The sequence below is a fragment of the Numenius arquata genome, chromosome 12, assembly GCF_964106895.1.
Source record: "Numenius arquata chromosome 12, bNumArq3.hap1.1, whole genome shotgun sequence".
Classification (NCBI taxonomy): Eukaryota; Metazoa; Chordata; class Aves; order Charadriiformes; family Scolopacidae; genus Numenius; species Numenius arquata.
In genome coordinates, this window is record NC_133587.1 from 44,546,458 (window position 1) to 44,572,767 (window position 26,310).

Below are 26,310 nucleotides of genomic sequence, written 5' to 3' on the forward strand. Positions count from 1 at the left end.
CAGGCTGAGAGAGTTGGGGGGGTTCAGCCTGGAGAAGAGAAGGCTCCGGGGAGAACTTAGAGCCCCTTCCAGTCCCTCAAGGGGCTCCAGGAAAGCTGGGGAGGGACTCTGGATCAGGGACGGGAGCCAGAGGAGGAGGGGGAAGGGTTTGACACTGAAAGAGGGGAGATTGAGATGAGATGTGGGGCAGAACTTCTTTGCTGTGAGGGTGGTGAGAGCCTGGCCCAGGTTGCCCAGAGAAGCTGTGGCTGCCCCATCCCTGGAGGGGTTCAAGGCCAGGTTGGAGGGGGCCTGGAGCAACGTGGTCTGGTGGGAGGTGTCCCTGCCCAGGGCAGGGGGTGGCACTGGATGGTCTTTTAAGGTCCCTTCCCACCCAAAGCATTCTGTGATTCTAGGATTCTGTGATTCCCTTCCTTCACCATCCATGACTCCTCCGAGCATTTCCAGATCCAGACTTCAACTCCACCGGGAGTTTCTCCAGCTGACCTCATCTCGCCCACCCGGTTCTCCCTGTGCTTTGGCAACATCCCACCACCCTCGTTGGGTGCCACAGCCTCTTCCTCCGTACATCTTGCCACTTGGAACAACCTTCCCGCATCTCCGCATGGTTGACTCCGTCTCCTTTCAAAATGTCATCAGAAAACGCTTCTTTGTTTGCGTCTCAATTTTTGGAAGGCGAAATTAACGGAACTCATTAAAACGCATGAAACATTCCGGGCTGAGGTTTGCATAAAAGACCACACAAAGTGGATTTTACAAGGATGTCCCCGGGAGCAGTTGAGATACACGGCTCCTGGAAAGCGCAACGCTTCCTCTGCACTTGATTAATTGCATTTTCCCCTCGAGCATAAAGTACGGAACGCACATCCAGCCCGATATATCTCAAGATAGTTAAAACATTGCTGTTCTTTTGGGAAAGACGGGTTACAAATTCATGCTTCTGGGACTCGTACAACAAAGCAACCAACAGGTATTATTAGTTTTACATGTTTATCGGCAAATTTTTGCCAGTGAGGTCCAGGCATTTGAAAAGCCTTGAGAACATGTAGCCGTCCTGTTACCTGACGTTAAATCTCTCGAGCTCCGTCAGAACGAGCGAAAACACCGCTTTCGAGATGCTAAAACACTGCTCGTGTTTCCTGCCGCCTGTGTTAAACTCACGGGAAGTTCCCTCTTTGGCAACAGCAGGACTGGGATACGCTTTTCCGACAAAGCTGCTGTGATTCAGCTCCAAATTCTTCCTGCGCTGGTAAAAAAATTCCACTTCTGTTCAGGCCTCCCCTGTTTTTCAGATGCACGAGTTTGAGGGCTTCAAATCCTTCTCTGGGATTTGCTTTTCCCAAGTTTTAAATTGGTTTTTGTGTTTATTCTAACTGTTACTATGGCAAAACACAGAGGTAATAGCTTCCTTTTTCTTAAATCCAGCTTGTTTGGTAATTGCATTAACCCTGAATCGTGCAGAGCTGAGGTCATTCACACAGAATCCCAGAATGCTATGGGGTTGGAAGGGACCTCTGGAGATCATCTCCTCCAACCCCCAGGTCCACTCAGAGCAGGTCCCACAAGAACGTGTCCAGGAGGGTTTGGAATGTCTCCAGAGAAGGAGACTCCACCACCTCTCTGGGCAGCCTCTTCCAGGGCTCTGCCACCCTCACAGCAAAGAAGTTCCTCCTCATGTTGAGATGGAACTTCTTATGTCCCAGTTTGTGCCCGTTCCCTCTTGTCCTGTCCCTGGGCACCACTGAAAAAAGACTGGCCCCATCCTCCTGACACCCACCCTTGAAGGATTGCTAGGTGTTGATCAGATCCCCCCTCAGTCTTCTCTTCTCCAGGCTAAAGAGACCCGAGTCCCTCAGCCTTTCCTCAGCAGAGAGATGCTCCAGGCCCCTCAGCATCTTTGTAGCCCTTTGCTGGACCCTCTCCAGCAGTTCCCTGTCCTTCTTGGAACTGGGGAGCCCAGAACTGGTCCCAGTGCTCCAGATGGGGCCTCCCCAGGGCAGAGCAGAGAGGGAGGATGACCTCCCTCCACCTGCTGGCCACACTCTCCTTGATGCCCCCCAGGATGCCATTGGCCTTCTTGGCCACCAGGGCACATTGCTGGCTCATGGGCATCCTGTTGTCCCCCAGGACTCCCAGGTCTTTCTCCTCAGAGCTGCTCTCCAGCAGGTCAGCCCCAACCTGTCCTGGTGCAGGGGGTTATTCCTCCCCAGGTGCAGCACCCTAATTCAGATTTTTATTTTTTTTTTTTAGAGAGGAAGCCCTGGAGAGAAAAAGGCCCGACCTCGGGTCTCTGGGCCTTGGCACAGGATCTTGTGCTGTATTAAAAAAGTAGGTATTTCAGCTGCCCCTAAAGCTTCAAGTCAGCTCCTGGGCAGGCTGGGCCAGCTTCCCCCTCCCAGAGATACTGGTTACCAGCAGCTGCGCTGTCTCAGAAGTGGCTACGTTTCGAGGTTTTGGGGCTTTTTTCCCCTTCTTTTAAACCCAAAGATCACAAGCTCGTTTACCAGGAGACTAAGTTTAATAAACTGATGGGGCCAGGGGATGACCTGGACGCGGGGAAAAGCGGGGAGCGTGGTGGAAGCCGTGAGAATGCCATGGTGACCCAACGGCGCTACTCAAAAAGGTTGGAAAGAGAGATCTCCTGAAGAAAAAAAAAAAAAAAAAAAAGAGAAAATACTCACACGTTGGCCTCTTGGGAGGAGAAGCAGCAGTGGTTTTTGCAGCAGCAGCGGTGACCGGCGCCGCCGCCGCCGTCGTCCGAGGAGGAGCAGGGCTGCTCCTGGCAGCGGTTCTGGCAGCGGCCGACGACGGAGGCTTTGAAGGTGAGGTCTTCTTCTCCGCGGCCTTCCCATCTGCAACCTGCAAAGGACCAGGCGGCGTTAGAGCCAAGTACGAGCCGTTCGCAGAGGTGAAGGAGGCTTTGATTTCCTGAACAAGATGGAAAACTTCGTTCCGCTGGCGATACTTCTGGGAGGAATGGGTTTTCCTTCAGGAGCAGAAACGCTTCCGAAGCAAAGAAGGAATTTATTAAAACGCCGTGGACACAAGAATTAGGTGTCCGTGGTTCGTTCCTCACTTGGAAAACTATTTCATGCCCGTCCCCGGCACTTGTTTGTGAAGCGACTGACCTCTTGGCTATTAAAATACCGAGTTAATGCTTGGAAAGAAATGAGATGAGATTTTGATTTCCTCAAAAAGGGATGCAGAATCAGGCACAACTTAAAACTGAAGACACTGGTTCACAGGAAAAAAAACCCAAAGCAGAGATTTACGCCTGCGCTTTCGTGCTCTTTTTGTTATTTTTAGTTAGTTTTCAAAGACACTCGAATGCAGTTAATTAAGCTTAAGCCCGTAGTAGAAACGCTAGGATTTAAACATCAAGGGAAAGCTTCCAAAATAGATTTTAACATTCTCTTTCAAATCTGAAACCTTATTCTGTACAATAAGTGAGCGTAGGGAAAATTCAAGGGGCGTTTCCCGTTCTTAGCATTACGGGGGGATGCTGTAATTTGGCTTCAAGATGCAACACTAAGAACTGGCCACAATTCTCTTATCGGAGAATTACAAACCTCCGCTATTTCCTAAGTGCATTATCCGTTATCTTTCCACACTTTTTATAAGGGCCAAACAAGCAGGGGAAAATACTGAACTGCTCAAAACTGATTTTTTTTCCCCCTCAATATTAATACCTGAGCTCTCCATTCAGTTTTCCCACGCTCTTCTCTGGATTTTAGAGTTTTCCCACGTTTGTAGTGTATGTATATTTAAAAAAAACCCTTTAGTAATGGAAAGAAATAAAGAGTTCTCTTGTGAACTGTGTCCTCCTGACAGCTCACGAGGACAATGGCAGTAATATCGTCGAGTTTAATTTTCTCCCCTGTGACAACACGAAATTAAACACTCGAGGTGTGAGTTAATTAGTGGGTTAATGGAAGCTGTTATTAATAACTGTGCAGCTCCTAACAGCGAATCCCATTCCTGATCTCATCCTCCCGTGATTAGCACCGGGATTTGACCGGCGGGAAAGGCAGCTGGTAAACGAAGAGGTAAATCAGTTCTCGGAGCTCCCACACGAAAGCAAAGTGTTTCTTACCTTTGGTTTCGCCTCTTTCGGAGTTAAGGAGGAGGGACGGGTGGTGCTGGTGGCCGGGCGTTTGGCGGTGGTGGCCGAAGGAGGACCTGCCGTAGGGCTGGTGGGCTTTTTGTTTGGGCCAGCGGCTGCGGAGAGCGGCCGCTTGGGGCTGGGGGCCGACAAGGGCCTGGCTTTCGTGGCGGCAGGTTTTGTGGAGGACGCAGAGGCGGCAGGCTTTACGGTTTTTCAAAAAGCAAAATCCGGCATAAAAACGAAAAAAAACCACAAAACAAAACAAAACAAACAAACAAAAAATAACAACAACAACAACAAAAAATAACAGGGCATTGTAAACCAAAACATCGAGCTGCGAGAACGGAAAGATGATATTTTAAATGAAGCAAAAAGAAAATAACTAAGCTTTCTGTTTTCTGAGCCTAATAAAAGGACGGAGAGGAAGCAGCAGGAGATGAAGCTGCCCTCGGGGCCCAGGGGGGTTTTGTCGTTTGATTCCAAGCGAAAAGGATGGATTCCAGCGACTTGGAAAACAGCAGAAGGAAGGGCTGGTGACGCTGGGATTAGTGGTGGGTGCTCCTGGCATCCCAGGAGCACGGGGACATCGCTCTCCAACCGCAGGCACACGGCGGCTGGCGAGTTCTGCACCCCCCCCGGGATCCCCTCTCGTGGCCGCACGGCCACTGTCTGCGAGGGGACCACGAACCCCCAGCCCTGGCCACTGCCCTGAGAATTTGGGGTTGGATTTGGCCGAACGGGGTAAACTCTAAAAGCAGGTACCTCTCGTGTTTCATAAACAGCCCTAAAAGAAGAGAATATCAGCTCCTATTGCTTCTGAATGCTAATTGTAATGCAAATAAATGCGCTGCAAACGGCGAGGAGAGCATCAGTGCAGCAGAAGTGTTATCCTACACGTTTGCTACTCCTACACCACCGATACACCCGGGGAATTCACTTAAATAAAGCTCACCACACATTTACTAAATCCATTTCTAGTTAACACCGGTACATGCCGAGCTGTTTGTTGGCAACTCCAATAACTGGAATTCTTTATTTCAGTGAAAAGGGTTCACGAACGGCAGCTCAGAAAACAGAACTCGTGTGGCCACAGCTTAAGAAGCAGAAAAGCCGGGAAATTAAAAAAAAACCAAACGTAGAAGCGAAGAGGCCGGAACGTGAAACCACACCTACCTTTGTCTTCTTCTCGGGGCTGGGAGGAAGCTCTTTGTTGGGGGGTGCTGTGATATCGTTCCCTGTCACAGCTTCAGCTGGTTTGGTCTCTTCTGGTTTTCCTGGGAAAAAAAATAAAAGGAAGGGAGACTTTTTAAGTTTGAGGGGTTTTTTTTGGTTTTGTGGGTTTTTTTATATATATATATTTTATATATATATATATGTGGGTTTTTATATTTTTTTATATATATATACTTATATATATATATATAATTTTTTTTAAGTTTACTGTTATTCAACACAGTACAGCGGGAGACAGAACTGAGACAGTTAGAGGTTGGCTGTTTCTGGAAAATTCCCCCCAAACCAGAATACCTACAGGAAGGGAGATTTTCCCTGTGTGCCATTAGCATCCAATTCTCACGTTATTCCAGCGGGAAAAGACAGGCAGCTGATGGAGGAAACCCCTGCTGTAATTAAAGAGCAAACCTTCCCACCTTTCAAGTAATTCAAATAAAGTGTTGGAATGTTAATGGTGGAGTTCTGACCTCTTCCAGGTTTTACGCTATGACTTATCGTGAAGTTTTCAAGCTCTCCAATGGGAAAGGGAAGGAACATGTGGGGGTCATCCCGACCTTTGTTCGTGTGGGAACCATCATGGGGATCATCCTGACCCTTGTTAAGTGTGAAAACCATTGTTAGGGATCATCCCAACCCTTGTTAGTGTGGGAACCATCACTGGGGATCATCTTGACCCCTGTTAGTGCAGGAACCATTGTTGGGCATGATCTTGACCCTTGTTAAGTGTGAAAGCCATCGCTGGGGATCATCTTGACCCTTGTTAAGTGTTGAAACCATTGTTGGGGATCATCTTGACCCTTGTTAAGTGTGGGAACCATCGTTGGGGATCATCTTGACCCTTGTTAAGTGTGGGAACCATCGTTGGGGATCATCCCAACCCTTGTTAAGTGTGAAAACCGTTGTTGGGGATCATCCCGACCCTTGTTAGCGCAGGAAACATTGTTGGGGATTACCTTGACCCTTATTAAGTGCGAAAACCATCGTGGGGATCATCCCGACCCCCGTTAAGTGTGAAAACCATCGTGCCACGCTGCCGTACATGTGTTTCGCAGCAAAAAGCTTCGGTTTGGCCACAAGGGTTGCCGTTTTTTCAGGGTGCTGGGTCATTTTTGTCATTGCCACCCGAGGCCGAGCAGGGACAGCGGATACACACGCTCTTCTCCCAACAGCAGCCGAGCAGCCACAACCAATTCATCTCCTTCTAAAAACCAGTCTCTAAAGCCTTGTCCGGCCACCGGCAGAAGGGCAACCGCCACCCCCCAAAGCAGACAATAGAACAAAACGTTAATTTAGGAGCAGCTTCGCCAAGTCTTCTCCCTAAATCTTACAAATCCTGCAGCAGAACAGCCACGCTGCTCCGCACCGCGAGCCACGCCAGAGGCAATTTCCCTATAAATAGCTTTTAAAACCACTAATTCTCAGCGGTGCTGCTGTGCGACGGCGCTGCCACGAGCCGGCCGCGGTTCCTGCGGCGCTGGAATTTGATGAAGGATATGGTGCAAGCAACACATCGCCAACGTACGCGTTCTCCCTTGTCATCTGGGGATTAAAATAAAGCATTATCTGTGGTGGACGCTCCTTTCTCTAACAAGGCAACAGATTGTAACGCGGCAGCGCACGCTGCGGGGCCACCAGACAATAGCGTAACCATTCCAACGGTAAAAAAGGGTGTTTTCCACCTCTTTTGAAAATGACTATTTTTATTGCGCTCTTTTCTTGCCTGTCAGTCCTGCCGGGAGAGCCTCAGAGGAGGGCTCAGTTCTGGTACAAACACCACTATTGAAACAAGGAAAATAAAAATGGCACCTTCCGCCTGCCCCGGCGATGCTGAACCACAGGGTGGGTTGGTTTGTCCTCGATTTATTTATTTTTTCTGAGGCTGGGACAAGTTTAGAAGCTTGTTTTTCCCCCTGCATTGCATTGGCCATTGAGCTTCCAAGTCGTACTAAATGTTTCGCAGCGCTGGGTTTAACAAAAGACTTGTGAAGAAAAAAACAAGCACCAAAACGTACAGGCTGGACACTGTTTTTAATGCAAAAGTCTCAAGAATCATTCGTGTTGACTTAAAAAGCCCTTTTTTTTTTTGGTAGCTAATCTATAGTGGCTCCTCTACACCAGTTTTCTCCTCTGCGTTTCAATAAACGTTTATTTTTATCTATTTATGTATTATGTAGAGCAACTGTCAATGGTTCCTGTTTCCAAGGACCAACCTCCCGCCCATCTGCCCCCGTGCCTGGCGATGGTTTTCCTTTGGGTCCTACCAGCCTCAAATATCTCCGAGTCAAGGTGATTTTCCATCCGTTTGGAAGTTACCTTTCCCCGTACTGGCCGTCATTATTTCAGCTCATTCAGCGGCAACACGAAACCTCTGGTTTGGTGACGGTGCCCCAGCAGCCGCACAGCAACGTGAATTCGTCTCCTTGGGGAGCCTAATGCTCAAAAAAACCTCAAATCCCAAAGTTTGAGGATTTAAACTCCAGCAGCTTCCATGCCTCTGGACTAATGACAACATGAATTTCACTTTATTTCATGTTATTTAATCAAAGCCGGGCTACTCTACGGGAAATTTGGAGTGAGTAACGTCAACACACAACATGATCGGATTGAGGTTCTACAAAACAAATAGGATTTTTTAATTATTTTTTAAAAAATGTAACCCAGAAATGTGGCTGCGCTGCGGGACAGCACACGTACAGGCTCAGCAACCTGCAGCCATAAATAATAATAATAATAATAATAATAATAATAACGATGACAAACGCTGGAGAGCTGGGAAGGAAACCGTGATGCAGGTTCCATCTCTCCCAGGCTCTGACATAGGGGTGTCCACAACCCCACAAGGGATTTACAGAAGGAGAGTTTTGTTTTGTGGCCCCTCGATTTGCGTAACAACCCTCTGCTTTCATTCCTCCTTTAATGAGGAGGGCACTCTCTGCCGCACGGGGCAGGGAACCGCCTGGGAACATTTCCTACTTAGGGGAAATATTAGGCAAAGCTGCCAAACCTTAATCAAATTTGTTCATTAGTCTGCAAGAATTATTTGAGAGACTTTTTCCAGTTTGCTTGTTCCCCCAAGCACGGCAAAAAAAAAACCCTCTGAAAGTTATTTCAAAGGCATTTTGCTGGGGGCTGTTGCTCGCCCTGAACACGGCTCCTCCTGCTGCTCCCCATGGAGAAAATCCAGCTCTGCTGAGTCAGCACCCCGGAATGGAATTACTCCCGGGGGCGGGGAAAGGGGTTTGAAGGAGATCGGGAAGGACATTCCGGATCTGGCCTCTTCCACCGATAAACTCAAAGGCATCACCCTGCCACGGGGGTTATTTTCTCCCCGCTGCTGCTCACCGCGCCGCGGTTTGGTACCTCCATCCTCATCCCCCCCCCCCCCCGACCATTCGTTACTCATTAACTACGTTTTTAATGGTGGAAATCAAACGGCAATCCACCTTTTTTCACAATGCCACAAGGCACCTCTGCTTCATAATTTCTAAGAGCAACACTGGAAGAAATAATTCCCGTTTAAGGCATCAATTACAAAAGAGCGACCTCGAGACGTGGTGCTTTATGTCTCCCTTAAGAGCATCCTTCCGACGCGCTCCCGTCGGGATGCCTGGCCCCGCACTTCACACACCGACACTCCTGTTCTAGTTCCTATCTGTCTCCAAGCGATTTTAGACAAAACAGGCACATTTGTCACCAGAAGGCAGGTACTTGTCACCAGAAAGCAGATTATTTGCCACTGCTGGAGGAAGGACCCAGCCGACAAGAGCCCACGGTGCTCAGATAAAAACTGAAGTCAGAGGGAACAAGGCTCCTAACAAATAAAAAGTGGTGTTTTTTCAGAATAAATAGTAAAAAAAATGAGATGATCTGTGCCAAAATCAACACTCAAAAAAAATAAGCTTCAGCTCCTCATTATAAAGGAGGCAATCTTCTTCCTATAGATCTTGAAAATTATGGATAACGTAACTCTCATGTTTGTCTCTTATCAGCAGGGTGAGACATAAAAACAAAATAATGAGGAAACTTATAATTCTACCTCCACCAGCCCAAGTCTAAATTCTGTGAGGGAAATTCTACCACCAACACAGCCCGGGGAGGGGGGGGCACGGTCTCCTGGAAGGCGACTCATCCTCGTTTTTAGGTATTAGCAGCCGCTCACGACAAGTTATTTCCACCGAAACCCGGTGTCTGAGGAGAATCTTGACATATTTTACCCTTAACCTCTCCCTCCTAGACACGCCACCAGCCTCCCGGTGGTTACCAGCAGCTGGTGAGTGACCATTAAGAAATAACATCATAAAGAATAATAATAATAAGAATAATAAGAATAAGAATAAGAATAAGAATAAGAATAAGAATAAGAATAAGAATAAGAAGAAGAAGAAGAAGTAATCAAAGTAGATGATGCAATATTTTTAAGAATGATATTTTTCCCCCAAAAAAAGAACAGGCTGTAGAACAGCTGCCTTATCAACCGTATAAAAGACCCAAGCTGCCCTCCAAGGCTCAACAATAATATTTAAATAGATTATAATTCCTTTAAAAAACTTCCCTGTTTGACCAGTGAGTCTCTCTCCCAAGTTTCCCAGGCAGCTCAAGAGAGGAACATCCCAAGGAGCCTCCAAGCCCATCTCACCATCAGTGATTTGACCACCCACAGGAAAGTGTCCCCCACTAAAGCACGAGGTTGCGTCGGCAAAGCTTCTCCTCTGGTTGTCCTCGCTCCGGGGAGACTTCAGCTCGTCGGAAAGAGGACAGAAAAACGGAGTGGTTTGCCCCTTTTCATCACAAGGATGTACAGAGCTTCCCTCCACATGAATAAATAAAATAAAGAACACAATGATGGAGAGTTTGACTGATTTTAAGCTCTGCTGTGGGAAAATCACAGGCGGCTTTTAAAAAGACCAAGGGACAAGATAAACCAGTGTTTTCATGAAGTTTTTCAGATGCTAAGGAGGGACTCTTCCTCCAAAGCAGCAACAACTGGGGGCCAAAGGTTCTGAGGTCTCTTTGAACCGGTTGGGAAAGGACAGCAGAGGCGATGCCAAACCCACGTGTTGAAAGTGAAGACAAAGCTTCATGATTTTAACCTTAAACCTGGTAATTGAAATGGAATTATAGCCATTGCACAGGGTTGTGGTGAGAACCCAGCAATCTGCCCGCATGGACACCGACACGGTCAAGCAACGCATGACCACGGAGCAATGAAAGGTTGGAAGGGACCCTGGAGGTCACCAGCCCAACCCATCCCTCGGAGCAGGTCCCAGTAGACCAAGCTGCTCACACGCACAACCAATGTAATTCCAGATATAAGGAAAAACTTCTTCCAGTGTGAGGGAGGTCACACGATGGAAGAAGCCCAAAGAGGTTGTGAGATCTCCATCCTTGGAGACATTCAGACCTGGAAGGGACACACATGGCCCTTGGAGCAACCCGACGTACTTACACGTGGGTTTTGAGTTGGGGGTTAAACCGGAGACCCGCAGCGCTCCGTTCAGCCTAAGTGTCTCCGTTCCAGCTGTGGAGGATGCTCACATTTAATCATACGTCTTCTTGAAGCCAAGTCATATGTAGTTATGAATAACTACATATAGTTTTCCTGATCATAAGGAGAAAGCACCACCCCGCTCTCCTCCAAAAACACCCCTCTCTAACCATCCTCTGACTTGCGATTTAGAGATTACCCCCTTGTCCAACAGCTTTTTAGCCCGTGTAATCATTTAATATTCGAAGAGCAGAACATTGTAGGTTGGGAGGGATCTCTGGAGGTCAATTATCCTGATCCTCCCACTCAAATTATACCAGATTCCTCGGGGTTGCAGCATCTCTAAGGATCAATATTCCACATCTTGGGGCTTCTCCTCCGAAACCTGACTAACGCATGGTAGAAAAAGAAAGACTCCCAATTCCCAAATTCCTGGCACAAGTTGTTTTATGGCTTCACTGTAAATTGCTCACAAGTCACCCAGCACCATTCGCTCTCATCGGCTGCTGCTATTTTCGTTTCATTACCCATATTCTTATCCTGGAAAAACGGAAGAGTCTTCTCTCGTTCACAACTTTCGTGTCATTCATGGCTTTATGGACAGTGATCGCAACCATCTCCCTCCCCAAGTCCTCTCTCTCCAATGCTACAGAGTCATAGTTTATTTGGCCATTCCCCGTATGAATATCTCTAATATGATGCCTTTATTTATCAGACTTCTAATTTTTTGAGGCAGAGGACAACGTGCAGATTCCCACATCACATTTAGAAATCAAGTGCATAACGAATTTATAAATCGATATAATTTTTTCCCGTTTATTCTCTCTTCCTTCCTGAATTCTCAGAACTCCATTAGCTGAAGAGAAGCCCCACAAAAGCATCCTTAGGACACCAAAGTCCTGTAAAATCCTTATAACAGGAGCATTATTGCTCCTCCTCTGCAAGGACGGAAACAAACCCAAGAGGGTTAGAGCTGAGCTGGGACCCAAGAGCAGAGCAAACACAGACCTTCAGCCTTTCCGACCCCTTCACCATCAGTTTGGCTGTAACAGCCCTCGTGACAGCTGTTACTGCGCGTGAAAAAACCAGGCACTAAATCCCAAAAGCTTTACTGGTGGTGTTTCCTTCCCTGAAAAAGTAAAATTAGGAAAAAGTACTTATAGAAACATACCCGTGAGTATTTTTTAAAAGTTAAACCATGTCACTGCATTGACTGGAACTCAGAATAAAAGCCTGTGTGCGTGCAGTTCTCAAATATCACGTGGCAGCTTATTCAAGAGTAAGAATTCCCAAAAATTCACTTCCCATGTCAAAAGGAGCGGGCGAAGACCCCGATGTGACACATCTTGGGCTCACCTTAAAAGGCCAAAAGTGAGTAATTCTGTTTTCTGCTACCTTGGTAAGCAAAAGCTGAAGTGAAAATAAAGGATAACAGTAATTACGGAAGATTTTTAAAGCATGTTATGTCTTGTTTTCGTTGTCCCTCGCCAACGAATCCGTGCGCTCGTCTGCCGCGTCCCCAGCGAGGGAGATTCCGCGGGATAAGCTGAACTAAAACATCACTCGATGAGAACAGCTCCATAATTCTCCCAGGGATTAGAGTCATCAGCTGAAAAGCCATTAAGAGAAATAGATTAAGCAATAAGGCAACGACCATCTTTACTCTCCCTCTTCACTGTAAACAACCTCAGACACAAACCCAGACCACGTTAAATACGGCTTTTGCCAGAAACGGCTGCAGAGAAGCACGAGCTCTTCCTTCTCCATCCATCGCCATCCAGAAGGAGCTGCTTCATCACGAAACCCACCATCAAATAAAGCCTTTTTGTTTAAGGCTCTGAAAACAAAAGTATCTACAACCACGACAAATCTGAATTTAGGCAGAAATACAACCTTTATCTGCTTCCTCCTCTCCAGAAAAGACTAAATAAAGCGTCTCCTGCTTGATCCAAATACGGAATAGACAAGCATTTTATTCGGCACCGAATGTGACTCAATCGACGTGTGTCAAGAATTAAGGAAGAAAGCAGATGTCCTCTTTGCCTGCATCTCGTAAACCCAGGTTGAGTTGTTAAGACTCTATTTTTTACCCAGAGAGGGAAATCCTAAATCTCAGAACTCGTTCTTCTAGAACAGCCTGAGCTACTCGCCACGTAACCTAACGTGGCGTGAACTGCAATCAGCCGCTATTGAGAGTAATTAACGTGCTCTGACTGTAACACTGGGCTAAAAATTTGATGCTGGATATTAAAAAAGCTAAAAAAAAACATTAGCTTTTCCCTTTTCATTGATAAAAGTGGAAGCGCGTTCATCAACCCAACCAAAAGCTCTATTTTCTGTCAACGCCCCCGACAAACCAACGCAAGAGAGACGAGAACATCTCCCAGTCAAACCAGAAACACCAGCAAAACCACAGCGTTAACTGAAATGCTCTTAGATGGGACATCAAGTGGGGATGAGGGAAGAGATGTCACCTGAATTCCTAATTTTGGCCTGTCCCCAAGACTGGGCTGAGCGTTGCTGAAACCTCCCAGCACCTCCAGGAGGCCACTTGAGCTTGGGCAGCGCCGGGGCCGGGGGACAATCTATTTTCACCATCCCAAGGTATAAAACTGCAATTCCATAGTGTTCAAAACACAAAATAATTACAAATATCTCTGAACACTTACGTACAAAGCTATGACCAATGATCCAACTCATCCAATGTCAAGTTCTTACCTATCATCTGCTATCGATCCAAGCCACAGAGGAGCTGGTTTGAGGGGTCTTTCTAACCCTCGTATCAGCTGATACAAGGACTTGGACTCGAAGCATTACATTTTATACGCCTTTACACAACCCAGCCTGTCCTGGAGACCCATCCATTGAAGTCTCCATTCTTTAAGTCCTCATCCCCTCGAGCTTGCAGCAGGGATTCCCAGGGAAGAGCAGCGCACGGGACCGGCATTGGGCTGCCCTCAACCCATCTTCTGCTGCCGAAGATCTTCCTGCCCTGCTCCCCTCTACGCCTCCCCCTCTGCTGGAACCCACTGGTGGGAAGGTCCCCCTCGAATTTTGGGGATTTTAGAGAAAGCACAAGTGGGTGTTACAAAACAGGGAACCCACCCCATCTACGTAACGCTTACAATAATTCCAGCATCAATTTTAACTCAGTCCCTGAGAAACACCAATGTTTAGTTTACATTTAAGGCTGAACACGCATAAATCAAGGAAGAATTTTCACCGAACCATCCACAGCCCGAGTCAGGCACCGTTTATCGCTGGGCCCTTCATTCCCCCCCCCTCCTGCAGCCCGCAATCATTTCTTTCTTTTCTTTCTCGTTAAAAAGCACGATTTAATCTGGCGAGGAGCCTCGTTAGCCAGCTGCCATCCCCGCCACTGACGTTACTGGAAGAAGTATCACCGGTTCGTTACGAGGTGGCTGGGCCGGTGTTTCCCGAGCCCATAATTAACTTTAATCTGTGCAAACCTACGGCCACAGGCTATCGCAGCCCAGCTCCCAACTCGCTCATGCTGGAAGTCTCAGATTCTATTTTTATCTAAACCCCAAAGTGCTCTGCTGCGAAAAAAAACCCAAAACCCTGCAGGAGATGCCAAAGTTGCGCCGGAAGCGCCCCTTGCTCGTGGATTTGTAAAGAAACAAGAGTGGGAAAACCAAGACAATTTGTGCGAGGTGCTGAGTCGCAGAGGGGTGAGGGTCCCAGCTCAGCGCGGTCCAGCGGAGCCCGGAATTTTGGGTGTTTCAGAGCAGAAAATATTTCAAGAAATTCAAAGAAAGGGAGAAAAGGCAGAAGGTGAAGGCACGATGAGTGACACCGCTCCTCTAAGCGATACCCCGTTAGATAACGTGCAATAAATCACAGAAACGGCTCATACACAATGGGAATGGGAATCAAATCCCTTGTTCGGGGCAGGAAACAACGCGGCCGCTTATTCTGGTGAGAATCCACAGCGGCTGCTGGTGAAATCAGGGGCCAGAACCAGCTCGGGACCACTCCGCAGCCAGGACGTCCTTCCTCAAAATACCATAAAACACGCAAGAGATTCGAAAGGGAACACCTTTTTGCCAATTTTTAGACTGAAATTAAAGCGTGCCATCATATTAATGCCCAACGATCTGCAAGAAAGAAATATTTGATGGACAATTCTAGGTCACCTTAAAAAAAACCTAGTAGAGGTTTAGCAAAAAAAAACAAACCCAAACCGACCAAATCCTGGAGGAACCCAAACTCAAACCCAAACCGACCAAACCCTGGAGGAACCCAAACTCAAACCCAAACCGACCAAACCCTGGAGGAACCCAAACTCAAACCCAAACCGACCAAACCCTGGTTGGCCAGGACCGAGGAAATCGGCTTCTGGCAGAAGTTCCAAGGACGTCATTGCGATGATTGGAATCAGGTCGGCCAATTCCTTCAAAGAATTTTTAGGCTGAAAAAAAGGTGCAAGCGATGAAAGTCATTACCCCGAATGTAATCGCTAAGTTCAGAATGAAGAGATGGGACAGGCAGGAAAATGGAGGAATTGAAAAGAAGGAAAAACCTCTTTCTCTGAGATAAAATAGAGGTACGGAACATTCTGGACACATGGCGACTGGAAGGAGAGCTGGGAGGAGATGCCAAGCCTGAAGCAGGAGAAGGCAATAAGGAAACGAACGGGTAATTTAGCTGTGAATAAAATGCAAAGGATGGATTTAGAATCAGTTCCATCCTCACAGCCGAGACCGCTTGCTCGCTTGAGTTATTTTTACGATAAACGCCTCCCTGGTTATTAAGTTTGAAAGCATTTCGGAAACATCCAAGGAATTTTTCTCTGTTTTCTCTTGCATTCCAAAAATCCTTTCTAAACTACACGTACATAAAGCAAAGAAAACAATTTATTGCCTCCACTGCTGTGGTTTCTGTCCAGGAGAGAATAAATCCAGAGTTTATTTCTTACCAGGGCATTGTACCCACCAAACCAAACCAAACCAGCTGTTAATTTTGGAGAAAAGAGTAAAAAAGAAGTTAAAACTCTATCATTCGCCTGTCCAGGAGAGCCCCAGAGCCGGCTGCCAACTCGGTTATTCCCGTATCAGTCCACGCTGGGTCCTACGGTTATAGGGACAATAAACTGGCTTTTAAAATAAAGACTGTGAGAGCACGTCGTTATAAACCCAGACGCTTAAAAAAAGCTTGGGAATAGAAATTAGGCATCTGCAAAGAGCAGCCCAACCAGAAGACTCTGAGCGTTGACATCTTTCAGTGACCTTTACACGGCGGACGCTCAGCCCCTCTGGGGAAAACGTGTCAATCCCCCTTCACGTTGGGTTTTCAATGGTTTTCTGATTGAAAAATCCCACATATCTGTGTTTTGAAGCGGTTGTGTCTTCTCCAGCTCGACAGGATTCGCCAAACCTGGTCTCCTGTTTGTCCAAAATACGAACCTCCTCCCTAAGTTGCCTCATTGCAAATGAACTTCAGTCGCGGTGCGGATGTCAGCAAATCCCACCACCCCAAAATTCTGGGACATGGCAGGTGGGCACAAATATAGTACTTTTTCTGGTCCACACTCCTTGCCAACATCACTTTTACCCATGTCGTGCTTAAGTTAGCAAGAAGTCTGATGACCCTTCTGTCTAAGTACAGTTTTAACCTGAAAGAGGGGAGATTGAGATGAGATTTGAGGAAGAAATTCTTTGCTGCGAGGGTGGTGAGAGCCTGGCCCAGGTTGCCCAGAGAAGCTGTGGCTGCCCCATCCCTGGAGGGGTTCAAGGCCAGGTTGAAGGGGGCTTGGAGCAACCTGGTCTGGTGGGAGGTGTCCCTGCCCGTGGATGATCTTTAAGGTCCCTTCCAACCCAAACCATTCTGATTCTATGATTCTAAGTACAAAATTGAGCAGCTCCTTCTTACACCCAAACCCATCTCCAGGTGTCCCCTCCGACCACGTCTCGCAGCCAGGCTGTGGTGACCATCAACAGGAGAACTGACGGCTCCCGCCTGAGTGAAAGGACTTGACATCTCTGTTCAGGCTCCGGAGGGACCGACGTCTGCAATCCCTGACGCGCTGCCACCAAAAGTGACACCACTGCACCTCACCGCTGCCAGAGCTGTTTAAAATCTGTGCACCAAGTAGACCGTAAGGAACAAGGTAACGCTGAGATCATGGAAAGGGAAGGAGGTAAGACTCCTTGGCACCTGGGAGCAGGGAGGTTGGTGCTGCCAAAACCTCCTTCTATGGATCTCTGACCATGAGTCTTGGAAATTAAAGCATCTCAGAGAAATTATTAGGGAGAGAAGCTGTGGCTGCCCCATCCCTGGAGGGGTTCAAGACCAGGTTGGGGGGGGGGGGCTTGGAGCAACCTGGTCTGGTGGGAGGTGTCCCTGCCCAGGGCAGGGGGGGTGGAACTGGATGGTCTTTAAGGTCCCTTCCAACTCTAACCATCCTATGATTCTATGAAAAGTAAAACTCTAATTAGAGGCAGAATATGATCCTGTTGGAAGTGGTAAGTGACAGCTGGAAGGACGGGTGACGAGAGGCGACCGACTGACCATTGGGTGTCACTCACACGCCGCAAACCGGAGGAGAGGACTCTTAAGCTGTAGCTCTCGCAGCCCAGCACGGCTCAGAGACTGCCTTTTCCACGCTCCCCGCTGCAGAAAGCTCGGCTTTTCAACCCAAACTCAAGCCTTTCGCAGCTCGACCTGAAGCCCCCGCCTGCCCGTTACTCTCCTCTCACGCCGGGGGATGACAATCTCAAGTTTTATATTCACCCTCCGAAGGTTCAGCGAACCAGCCGGCTGCAGAAGTCATCGGATGCAAAAATCCTCACGCAAGTCTCTTGTCTTTTATCCCCTCACACATTTTCTTTCCTCTTCCCGTGCAAAGCTCTCGTTAATACGGGCGACAGACAAAGCACCAGACCCCCCCCCCCGCACCCCAAATCTGCAAAAAAAAAAAAAAAAAAAGCCGTTTTCTTGCTGGCCGAAGCTGGCAAGAGGGACATGGATGTTGTTCCAGGCTGGAGAACAAAGATTAGCTACTCTTTTCACTGATTTTTAAATCCGGGAAGACTGACCTCATCCATCCCGGCGCTATCGCAACAACAAACCACTCCAACACAAAACAAGCCGCTATTGATGCTCAGCGACGGGGAAGGCTCCCTTGTAAACGGGGGTTTTGGGGAAAAGAGGTTACAGAAAGTAAAGGGGGAAAATTCCACTTTGAATTTCAGCGCCGGGAATCTCCGTTCCAAGAGCTTAACCCACTTACTCGCCCCGGCACCCTCAGAGAGAAATCCCAAAAGGTGCTAAAAGCTTCACGGAAAAGCACAAATCTCAGGTATTTTTGACACGGGGTTTAACTTTGATAACACCCTCGCTCTAATGACACAGCTGGCAAATCAGATATATATATATATATATATATTTATGTACCAGAATACCTATGCTCACGACAGGGAGTGGCAAGAGGGGACTGGAGACCTATTGCCGCTGGGGAGAACACAGATTTATAAATTCCATCACTCGGGTTCAGGACCCCGGCACGCAATTCACGGCTGGAGCCGCAACCGATGCTCTGAAACCAGCCAGGTAATTATTTTTTTTTTAACGTTTTCCCTCCGTTTTCACCTGTCTAAAAATACATCCTTTGTTCTAACTACCGGACCCGGACCCGTGTCGCTCTTTTCAGGTGCACGGAGCCTCCCACCCTCCGCCTGCATCCCCCAAAGTCAGCTCCTCGCTCCCCAGGCTCCTTCCCGCCGGCTCCCCCGAGGGAGGTAAAAATCAGCAACGTACCATCCCGTGGCAGGTCTCCTTGCTTGGGAGACGGGGAGCTCTGCGCATCGCTGACCTCCATTTCTTTTCTTTCCGGCGGGGCAGTTTTGCCCCGTTCCGTCTCGGCGCATTTGCTTTGGGGAGAAGCAAAGCCGGCAGCTCCATCGGTGGCGTTTCTCTTCTCCCCCTTGGTGGCCGCCGCCGCCTCCTCCTTCTCTTTGTCCTGGCCGCTGATTTCAGGGATTTGCTCCAGCTTGCTGTGATACGAGCTCGGGCTGCCCAGCTCTTTTTTGCCCGAGTTGCCGCCGCCGTTCCAATCCTCTCTCTTCTTGGCGGCTGGTTCCTCTGCCGGGAGGGAGTGATGCTCCTTCACCACCGGCCCCGCACGGGTCTGCTCCGGTCCCGAGCCGGAGCCAGACGTTTGCTCTTCCGACACGGTCATCGACCTTTTCATGGGAGAACCCGGCTTCCTGGCCGTGGGGCTGGAGCACTGGGTCAGGCTGCTATTAGGAGAGAGCAGCCCAGTAGCCACGTCTTCTCTAAGCACCGGCTCAGGGTATTTATCGGCCAGGTTGAGGGCGAGGGGCACCGACAAGTGGGAGCACTCGGACATGGCACGCCTCATCGCCTTCCTGGGGTGGGCAGCCCTGCTCAGGAAATCGCCCTCCTCCCCACAGCCCAGCTTGTCCTCCATCTCTTCTTCCTCCGGGCCGGCGGCGTTATTAAAATGCCCGCTTTTGGAGTCGTCTTGGGCGAGCTCCACGGTGGTCGTCGGGGGTCCCGGCTTCGCGGGGGGCGCCGAGAAGTCGCTCCGCACGTAGCCGTCGTTAACCACCCCGATCACACAATAGCTGGGGGCTCCATCTTTTTTCACGCTCCCTTCTTTCGACCCCGCGTCGTGAGGCGGGACGGGGTGGAAATTGGGATTCCAGACGCTGATTTCGGGTTCTTTCCCGGATTTGCCGGCATCGCTCTGGGACACGGCCACGTTGGGCAGGGTGGGCTCGGGCTGGCGTCTGGTCTCCGTCCCAGCCTTTCCGGCTGCCTTCTCCTGGTCGGTGATGGCTTCATTTTTACCCAGCCCGGCGCCGGGTTTTTCAGCTCCTGCCTGTCCCACATGAAAATCTGTAGTTTTAGGGTTTGCAAAGTTCCCTTCTGCAGAAGGAAACGTTTCGGAAATCAGGGACCAGCTCTCAAGGTGACCTGCAGCCGCTTGGTATTTTTTGCCTTGCACCTCGATTTCCCTTTTGTCTTTCTGAGCTATTTTTAGCTCTTTGTCTAGTTTGCCTTCAAAGAAGCAGAGCTTGTCCTCGTCGGTGAAACCGGCGTTCTTAACGAGCCCGTCCTTAATGGGTCCCCCCGAGTTTACGTTCAAGCCAATCTCGTTAAGCTTCCCCTCGGTCCTCTGCCATTCGAATTCCGTTTTGCCGAAGTCTTTGGGGGACTCCATGCAGCGGAAGGTTTCGGGGAAGCTCTCCGGGTTCTTGCTGTTGCACAGCTGGCTGTATTCGGAGAGCGATGCCGGCTGCTTGTCGGAGAGAGACATCTCCCCTGCTCCCTTTGCCTTCCTCCTCCCGCGGCTCCAAACGCCAACCTCCGCGCTCGCCGGCTGCCGGCACCGGTGACGACACACCGTGCCCCCTTCTATTCACCACCGAAAAAAAAAAAAAAAAAAAAAAAACAACACCCCACCAACAAACCACAACCCACCAAACCCTCCTTCCTCCCCACCCCCTGCCGCACGCCCTCATTTTCCGCAGTCGGCCGCTAGTTCGAAGGAAACCGGCAGGTTTTAGCCTTTAAAAAAAAAAAACCAAGAGGAATGCAATTCTGCAACAGAGAGACCCAGCTCTGGCCAGACACTCGGGGGTGTGTGTGTGTGTGTGTGTGTGTGTGTGTGTTAAAAATCTGGGTGAAACCTTGTTTTTTCTGCAATTTTTTTTGGGGTGGTCACACATCTCAGGAAATATTCGCCATCTCCTTTTTCCTCTGTCAAACCCCTGGGATGAGCGACGCGTTGATAAATCTCAATTCCTGCTGATGAACCCCCCCCCCGGCTTCAGAATCCTCAGGAACTAAGGTCAGCAATTATCCTCCCCTTAAACAATAACAAACCACAGTCCCGTCCGTCCCCCCCCCGCAACAAAAAACAAGCCCAGCAACCCCAGCCACTCCAGCACAGAATGAGCTCTTTCAGCACAAGGGCTTTGTTTTCGGCGCATTTTTAATATATTCTTTCGGAGTCACCAGCGATCGCCGCGGTGAGGAGGATTTCACAATTCACAACCCACGTCCCTCACAGGAGCAAGAGGGCGAAGCTGGAAAAGGATGAGATGGGACAGGTTGGGAGAGGGGTTTTATAGTCCTAAATACCGTAAACTCGATTTTTTAATTTTTTTTTTTTTTTTTTTTTAACCGTGAACGCACCTTGAGCTGCATTTTTTCCCCTTGCGCTGAATTCACACCCAGCGTCTCACGCGTGCCGTTGATGTGTCCGAAGCCACCGCTCTCCGGGCTGTTCCCGGGGAATTGGCACCAAACCGCAGAGTCGCCTTTTTTTTTTTTTTCCCTTCAGTGCCTGGTAAAGATTAATCCTGGACTAAGGCAAATTTTCTTCTTTGACCCGGGGTTACGATACTTTACAGACACTGACCGTTACGGGCATCAATATATTCCCGTCCGGGAGAAAACGTTGTCCTTACCGGGGCAGTAAAAGGCCTCCCTGCTGTAGTTTAACTGAGAATAAATGGATTTTTACACCCGGCTGCGCTACGCCCCCTGAATTTAACCTGCTGCTGAGAAATGCTACAATCCCCACATTTATCTCCCTGTATTTAAGCTTTGGATTTAGGGCGCTGCTATATTTAAAAACAATGACTAAGGAACTGTAAGTTATCTGAATCTTTCCCGACACCCTCTAATTAACGGGAATAGTTCCACCCACCGGCTCCGCTTCTCAAAAGGCCTCGACAAGTGGGTTTTTTTGGTTTTTTTTTTCCCTCTGCTTTAAAATATTCCGAGCTGTCTCGTTAGTGGAAAACGGGACTCGGGCTGGAGGTTTGCATTTTCTTTCCCGGGATAGGACCCAGCTTCGCAAGCGCTTTGCTCACTCCGGGTATTCAGGCTGCTCCCTGAGAGGGCAGAGCTGGGTGCCCCCCCGGCCCCGTGGCATCACCGCGATTCATAGAATCATAGAATCATAGAATCATCCAGGTTGGAAGAGACCCCTGGGATCATCGAGTCCAACCATCTACCCTACACTACAAAGTTCTCCCCTATATCATATCCCCCAACACCACATCTAAACGGCTCTTAAACACATCCAGGGATGGTGACTCAACCCCCTCCCTGGGCAGCCTGTTCCAATGCCCGACCACTCCTTCTGGGAAAAATTCTTTCCTGATGTTCAGTCTAAACCTACCCTGTTGGAGCTTGAAGCCGTTCCCTCTCGTTCTGTCATTAATTACCTGTGCGAAGAGACCAGCACCAACCTCTCTACAGTGTCCTTTCAAGTAGTTGCAGAGAGTGATGAGGTCTCCCCTCAGCCTCCTCTTCCTCAGACTAAACAGTCCCAGCTCCTTCAACCGCTCTTCATAGGATTTGTTTTCCAGGCCCTTCACCAGCTTCGTTGCCCTCCTCTGCACTCGCTCCAGCACCTCCATATCTCTCTTGGATTGAGGTGCCCAAAACTGGACGATTCCTCCCTCCCTCACTCAAGTCCAAAACAACATTTTTTTGCCGCAAATCTCAGCCCGTTAGAGATCATCGAATGCCCATCACCAGGTTTGTAAAGCTCCCTGAAACCACCCAGGGGGCTTTTCTTTGATTCTTTTTTTTTTTATTATTATTTTTTATTTTAAAAGCCAACAGCCACCATAGAATCATAGAATCGTTCAGGTTGGGAAAGACCCTTGGGATCATCCAGTCCAACCATCAACCCCACTCTACAAAGTTCTCCCCTACACCATATCCCCCAGCACGGCATCTAAGCGACTCTTAAACACATCCAAGGATGGTGACTCAACTCCCTCCCTCCCTGGGCAGCCTCTTCCAGTCTCTGACCACTCTTTCTCTGAAGAATTCTTTCCTAACGTCCAGTCTAAACCCACCCTGTTGCAGCTTGAAGCCGTTCCCTCTTGTTCTACCCCTTACAACAGAGGAGAAAACCCACACTGATTTCAGGGGCTGGTACTTCAGAGCCCGGTATCACAGAGGAGGTTTGTGTCCCTGGGAAGAAAAGCCCGACTCGACGTCAATAAAGAGCCAGGAACAACCCCCACTGCCACCGTATTTAATCATTTATTTTTCTTTTTAATGTAGGAAATGAACCCCGTTCAATACCCGGGATACTCAGAAGCAGGAGAATGCTCAGCTATGAAAAAAAAAACCACCTCCGAAGCCATCGAATATTTAATTTTGCAGGACATTAACGGAGGTAACGGGGAGTTCACACACTCAGAGCTTTTCAAGAGCTTTCTCCTGCCCGTGGCGTGTTCTTTCCAGAGACCCACTCCCGGTTCCAATGCCAAAGCCTCCACCTTCTCCCAAAAGCATTTTTTTTTTTTTTCCTTAAAATTCTTTAATATTCTGCCCCTGAAGCTCCACCACGGTTGTTGCGGGACCAGAAACCACCAACGCTCAACACACAAGCCCTGACCCCGGAGCTTTGCTCCCTGGTTCTTCCTTCAGATTCTGACAAAGCTTCCATTTTCTAATGAACTATCGGAGAAGCAGCACCAGCCAAGGAAAGACAGGCAGGAAAACGGTGGGAGGACGCTCCGAAAAGAAGAGTTGGAGAGATTTTGAGAAAGAATTCAAGCGAGGAATGGCCCGTGCTAAGGAGGAGTTGGGTTAGGAGATGAGTTAGACTCCCCGAAAGGGAACCACCCGCTGCTTTCAGCCTTAATTCAGGAAGATTTCCTAAAGTATCAAATTTGGGCTTTCACCATCCGTTTGGCTCTCCAACATGGCCAGTAGGTCGAGGAAGGTCATTCTCCCCCTCTGCTCCGCACTGGTGAGGCCACAACTGGAATACTGCGTCCAGTTCTGGGCTCCCCAGTTCAAGAGAGACAGGGAACTGCTGGAGAGAGTCCAACGTAGGGCAACTAAGATGATGGAGGGATTGGAGCATCTCCCTTACGAGGAAAGGCTCAAAGAGCTGGGGCTCTTTAGCCTGGAGAAGAGAAGGCTGAGGGGAGACCTTATCTACGTTTACACGTACCTAAAGGGTGGGTTGAAGGAGGATGGAGCCGGACTCTTTTCAGTAGTTTCCAGCGATAGGAAGAGGGGCAACGGGCACAAGCTGGAACATGGGAAGTTCCATTCAAATATGAGGAGAAACTTCTTTCCGGTGAGGGTGCCAGAGCCCTGGAACAGGCTGCCCAGGGAGGGTGTGGAGTCCCCTTCTCTGGAGATCTTCAAGACCCTCCTGGATGCAGTCCTGAGTGATGTGCTGCTTTAGCAGGGGAGTTGGACTGGATGACCTCTAGAGGTCCCTTCCAACTCTGACAATTCCGTCATTCTGTGAATCCGTGATTTCTTTTCCAGCACGTGTCAGACGACGGCAGTGAAAGGGTTATAAGCTCTTCCCAGCCAGGCCCTGGCCCAGCTTCTGGCTGTGGAGATTTGCCCACCGCCCGGAGCTTCTCCAGACCTTCCCCTGGGGAGACACCGGCCTGTCCCCCGAGGAGGAGGAGGAGGAGGAGGAGGAGGGTTCTATTTTGTCTGTTCACATCCTCTTACCACCGCTAAATCCCCTCTTTTCTTAACAGCTACGGCTGACACCACTAAGCCTGTCAAGGAAGCCGAGCGCACGTTTCGGCACCGCCACCGAAGAGGTTCACAGGCGTTTAGCCGAGCCCTTTAGGTGCGTTCTGATGCTTTTCCTGCATCCCGGAACAGGAGCATCTTCCCAAAGGAGGGAACCGTAAAGAATCCCCGGGCTGTACCAGGTAGAAGGCGGCTGTCGGGGGCCGGGGAGCTGCGATAACCGCAGCAGCCCAAGATCACTACATCACCACGTCACCGCCTAATGCCCAATCTGCAGGCTCCCAGCCTCGGCAGATGAATCAGCCTAGCGTTTCTATTTTTGCTTCCCTCCCCAAGCTATTACTTATCCCTCCTAATGCCTTTGCTGGTTGGTGGGGGGTGGTGGTGGTTTGGTTTTTCTTTTTTAGTTTGGGCTTTTTTTGTTGGGGTTTTTTTTTTTTTTGGTGGTTTTTTCTTGTTTATTTGTTTGTTTGTTGTTTTTTTTTTAATCTAACACAATCGTTTCTGTGCGATCCTTTGCACCGGTTTCTAAGGCAACACAACTTGCCGGGATGACGAGCGACTCCTTGCCAGCATCTCCCAAACGAACGCCGTCGCTAATTAAGTGTTATTACCAATAACAGCCCCGGTGATGGGACTGAGCAGAACCATCAAGGAAACGCTGTGTCTATAAAAGCCAAGACGGTAAAACTATGATTTATACACTCGCTCCTCTGTATGTTCACACACACACACGGGTCGTGCTGCCCCGACAGTAACCTTGGGTTGTTTGGGGGTTTTTTTTGTGTGTAAAACAAGCAGAAAGACCCAAAACATGAAGCCTGAGGCTTTGGCTGAACCAGCACCTTGCATTTCACCTCCCTGCCTGGGAGAAGCCAGGATAAAGCCCAAAATAAAGGATAAAGGATAAAAAGGTGAACCAGAATATTTAATATTCTGGCCATTGTGGATTTGCACGACAAGCTTTACTTTTAAAAGGTGCGGAGCCGTGCAACGCTCAAACACAGGCTCCTGTTTCACAGGATGGGACATTTACAGATCATAAAATCCCAGAATGGTTTGGGTGGGAGGGGACCCTGGAGATCATCCGGTTCCAACCCCCCCCGCCCTGGGCAGGGGACACCTTCAAACCCCATTTACTTTAGAATTTACATATAACACATCAACAAAACCCCAGCGATCGGCCAAAACCAGAATTAAACCGCACTCCAGAGCGTTTCCAACTCAAAACATGACCAGTATCTGGTTATTTGATAGTGGAAAGTGAAAAGAGGCAAAACAAAGTCAACACAAGCCGCAAACCAGCAACACCAGTGAGGAAAGACGAGGCTTGAAATTCAGATATCCCTGGAAAGTTCAACAAAATCCCTAGGGAAATGCCAGAAGGACAGGGAACTGCTGGAGAGGGTCCAGTGAAGGCTACGAAGATGATGAGGGGCCTGGAGCATCTCTCTGCTGAGGAAAGGCTGAGGGACTTGGGTCCCTTTAGTCTGGAGAAGAGAAGACTGAGGGGGGATCTGATCAACGCCTATAAATACTCAAAGGGTGGGTGTCAGGAGGATGGGGCCAGGCTTTTTTCAGTGGTGCCCAGGGACAGGACAAGAGGGAACGGGCACAAACTGGAACATGGGACATTCCATCTCAACATGAGGAGGAACTTCTTTGCTGTGAGGGTGGCAGAGCCCTGGGAGAGGCTGCCCAGAGAGGTGGTGGAGTCTCCTTCTCTGGAGACATTCCAAACCCTCCTGGACACGCTCCTGTGGGACCTGCTCTGGATGGACCTGCTCTGGCAGGGGGTTGGAGGAGATGACGATCTCCAGAGGTCCCTTCCAACCCCATGTCATTCTGTGAATCTGTTACACACAAGGGTTGTGCCAACGGGCCACGGAGGGAGCTTGTCACCAGCCTGGCTGATGCCCACGGAGGGCAGCCATGGAGGTGGCCATGGGGGTTTCTGAGG

The 26,310-nt window shown here is 49.0% G+C and overlaps 1 protein-coding gene across 1 annotated transcript in view; it reads right to left on the reverse strand.

Annotated features, from left to right (window-relative positions):
• The window catches only part of MAP4 (microtubule associated protein 4), a 157,172-nt gene that overhangs the window by 20,160 nt on the left and 110,702 nt on the right, over positions 1-26,310 (reverse strand). The window contains exons 13-15 of the mRNA XM_074157655.1: positions 5,279-5,379; positions 4,094-4,306; positions 2,682-2,859 (exon numbers count right to left, since the gene is read on the reverse strand). Coding sequence (XP_074013756.1) covers positions 2,682-2,859; positions 4,094-4,306; positions 5,279-5,379 — 492 coding nt within the window. The remainder of the gene's footprint in view (positions 1-2,681; positions 2,860-4,093; positions 4,307-5,278; positions 5,380-26,310) is intronic.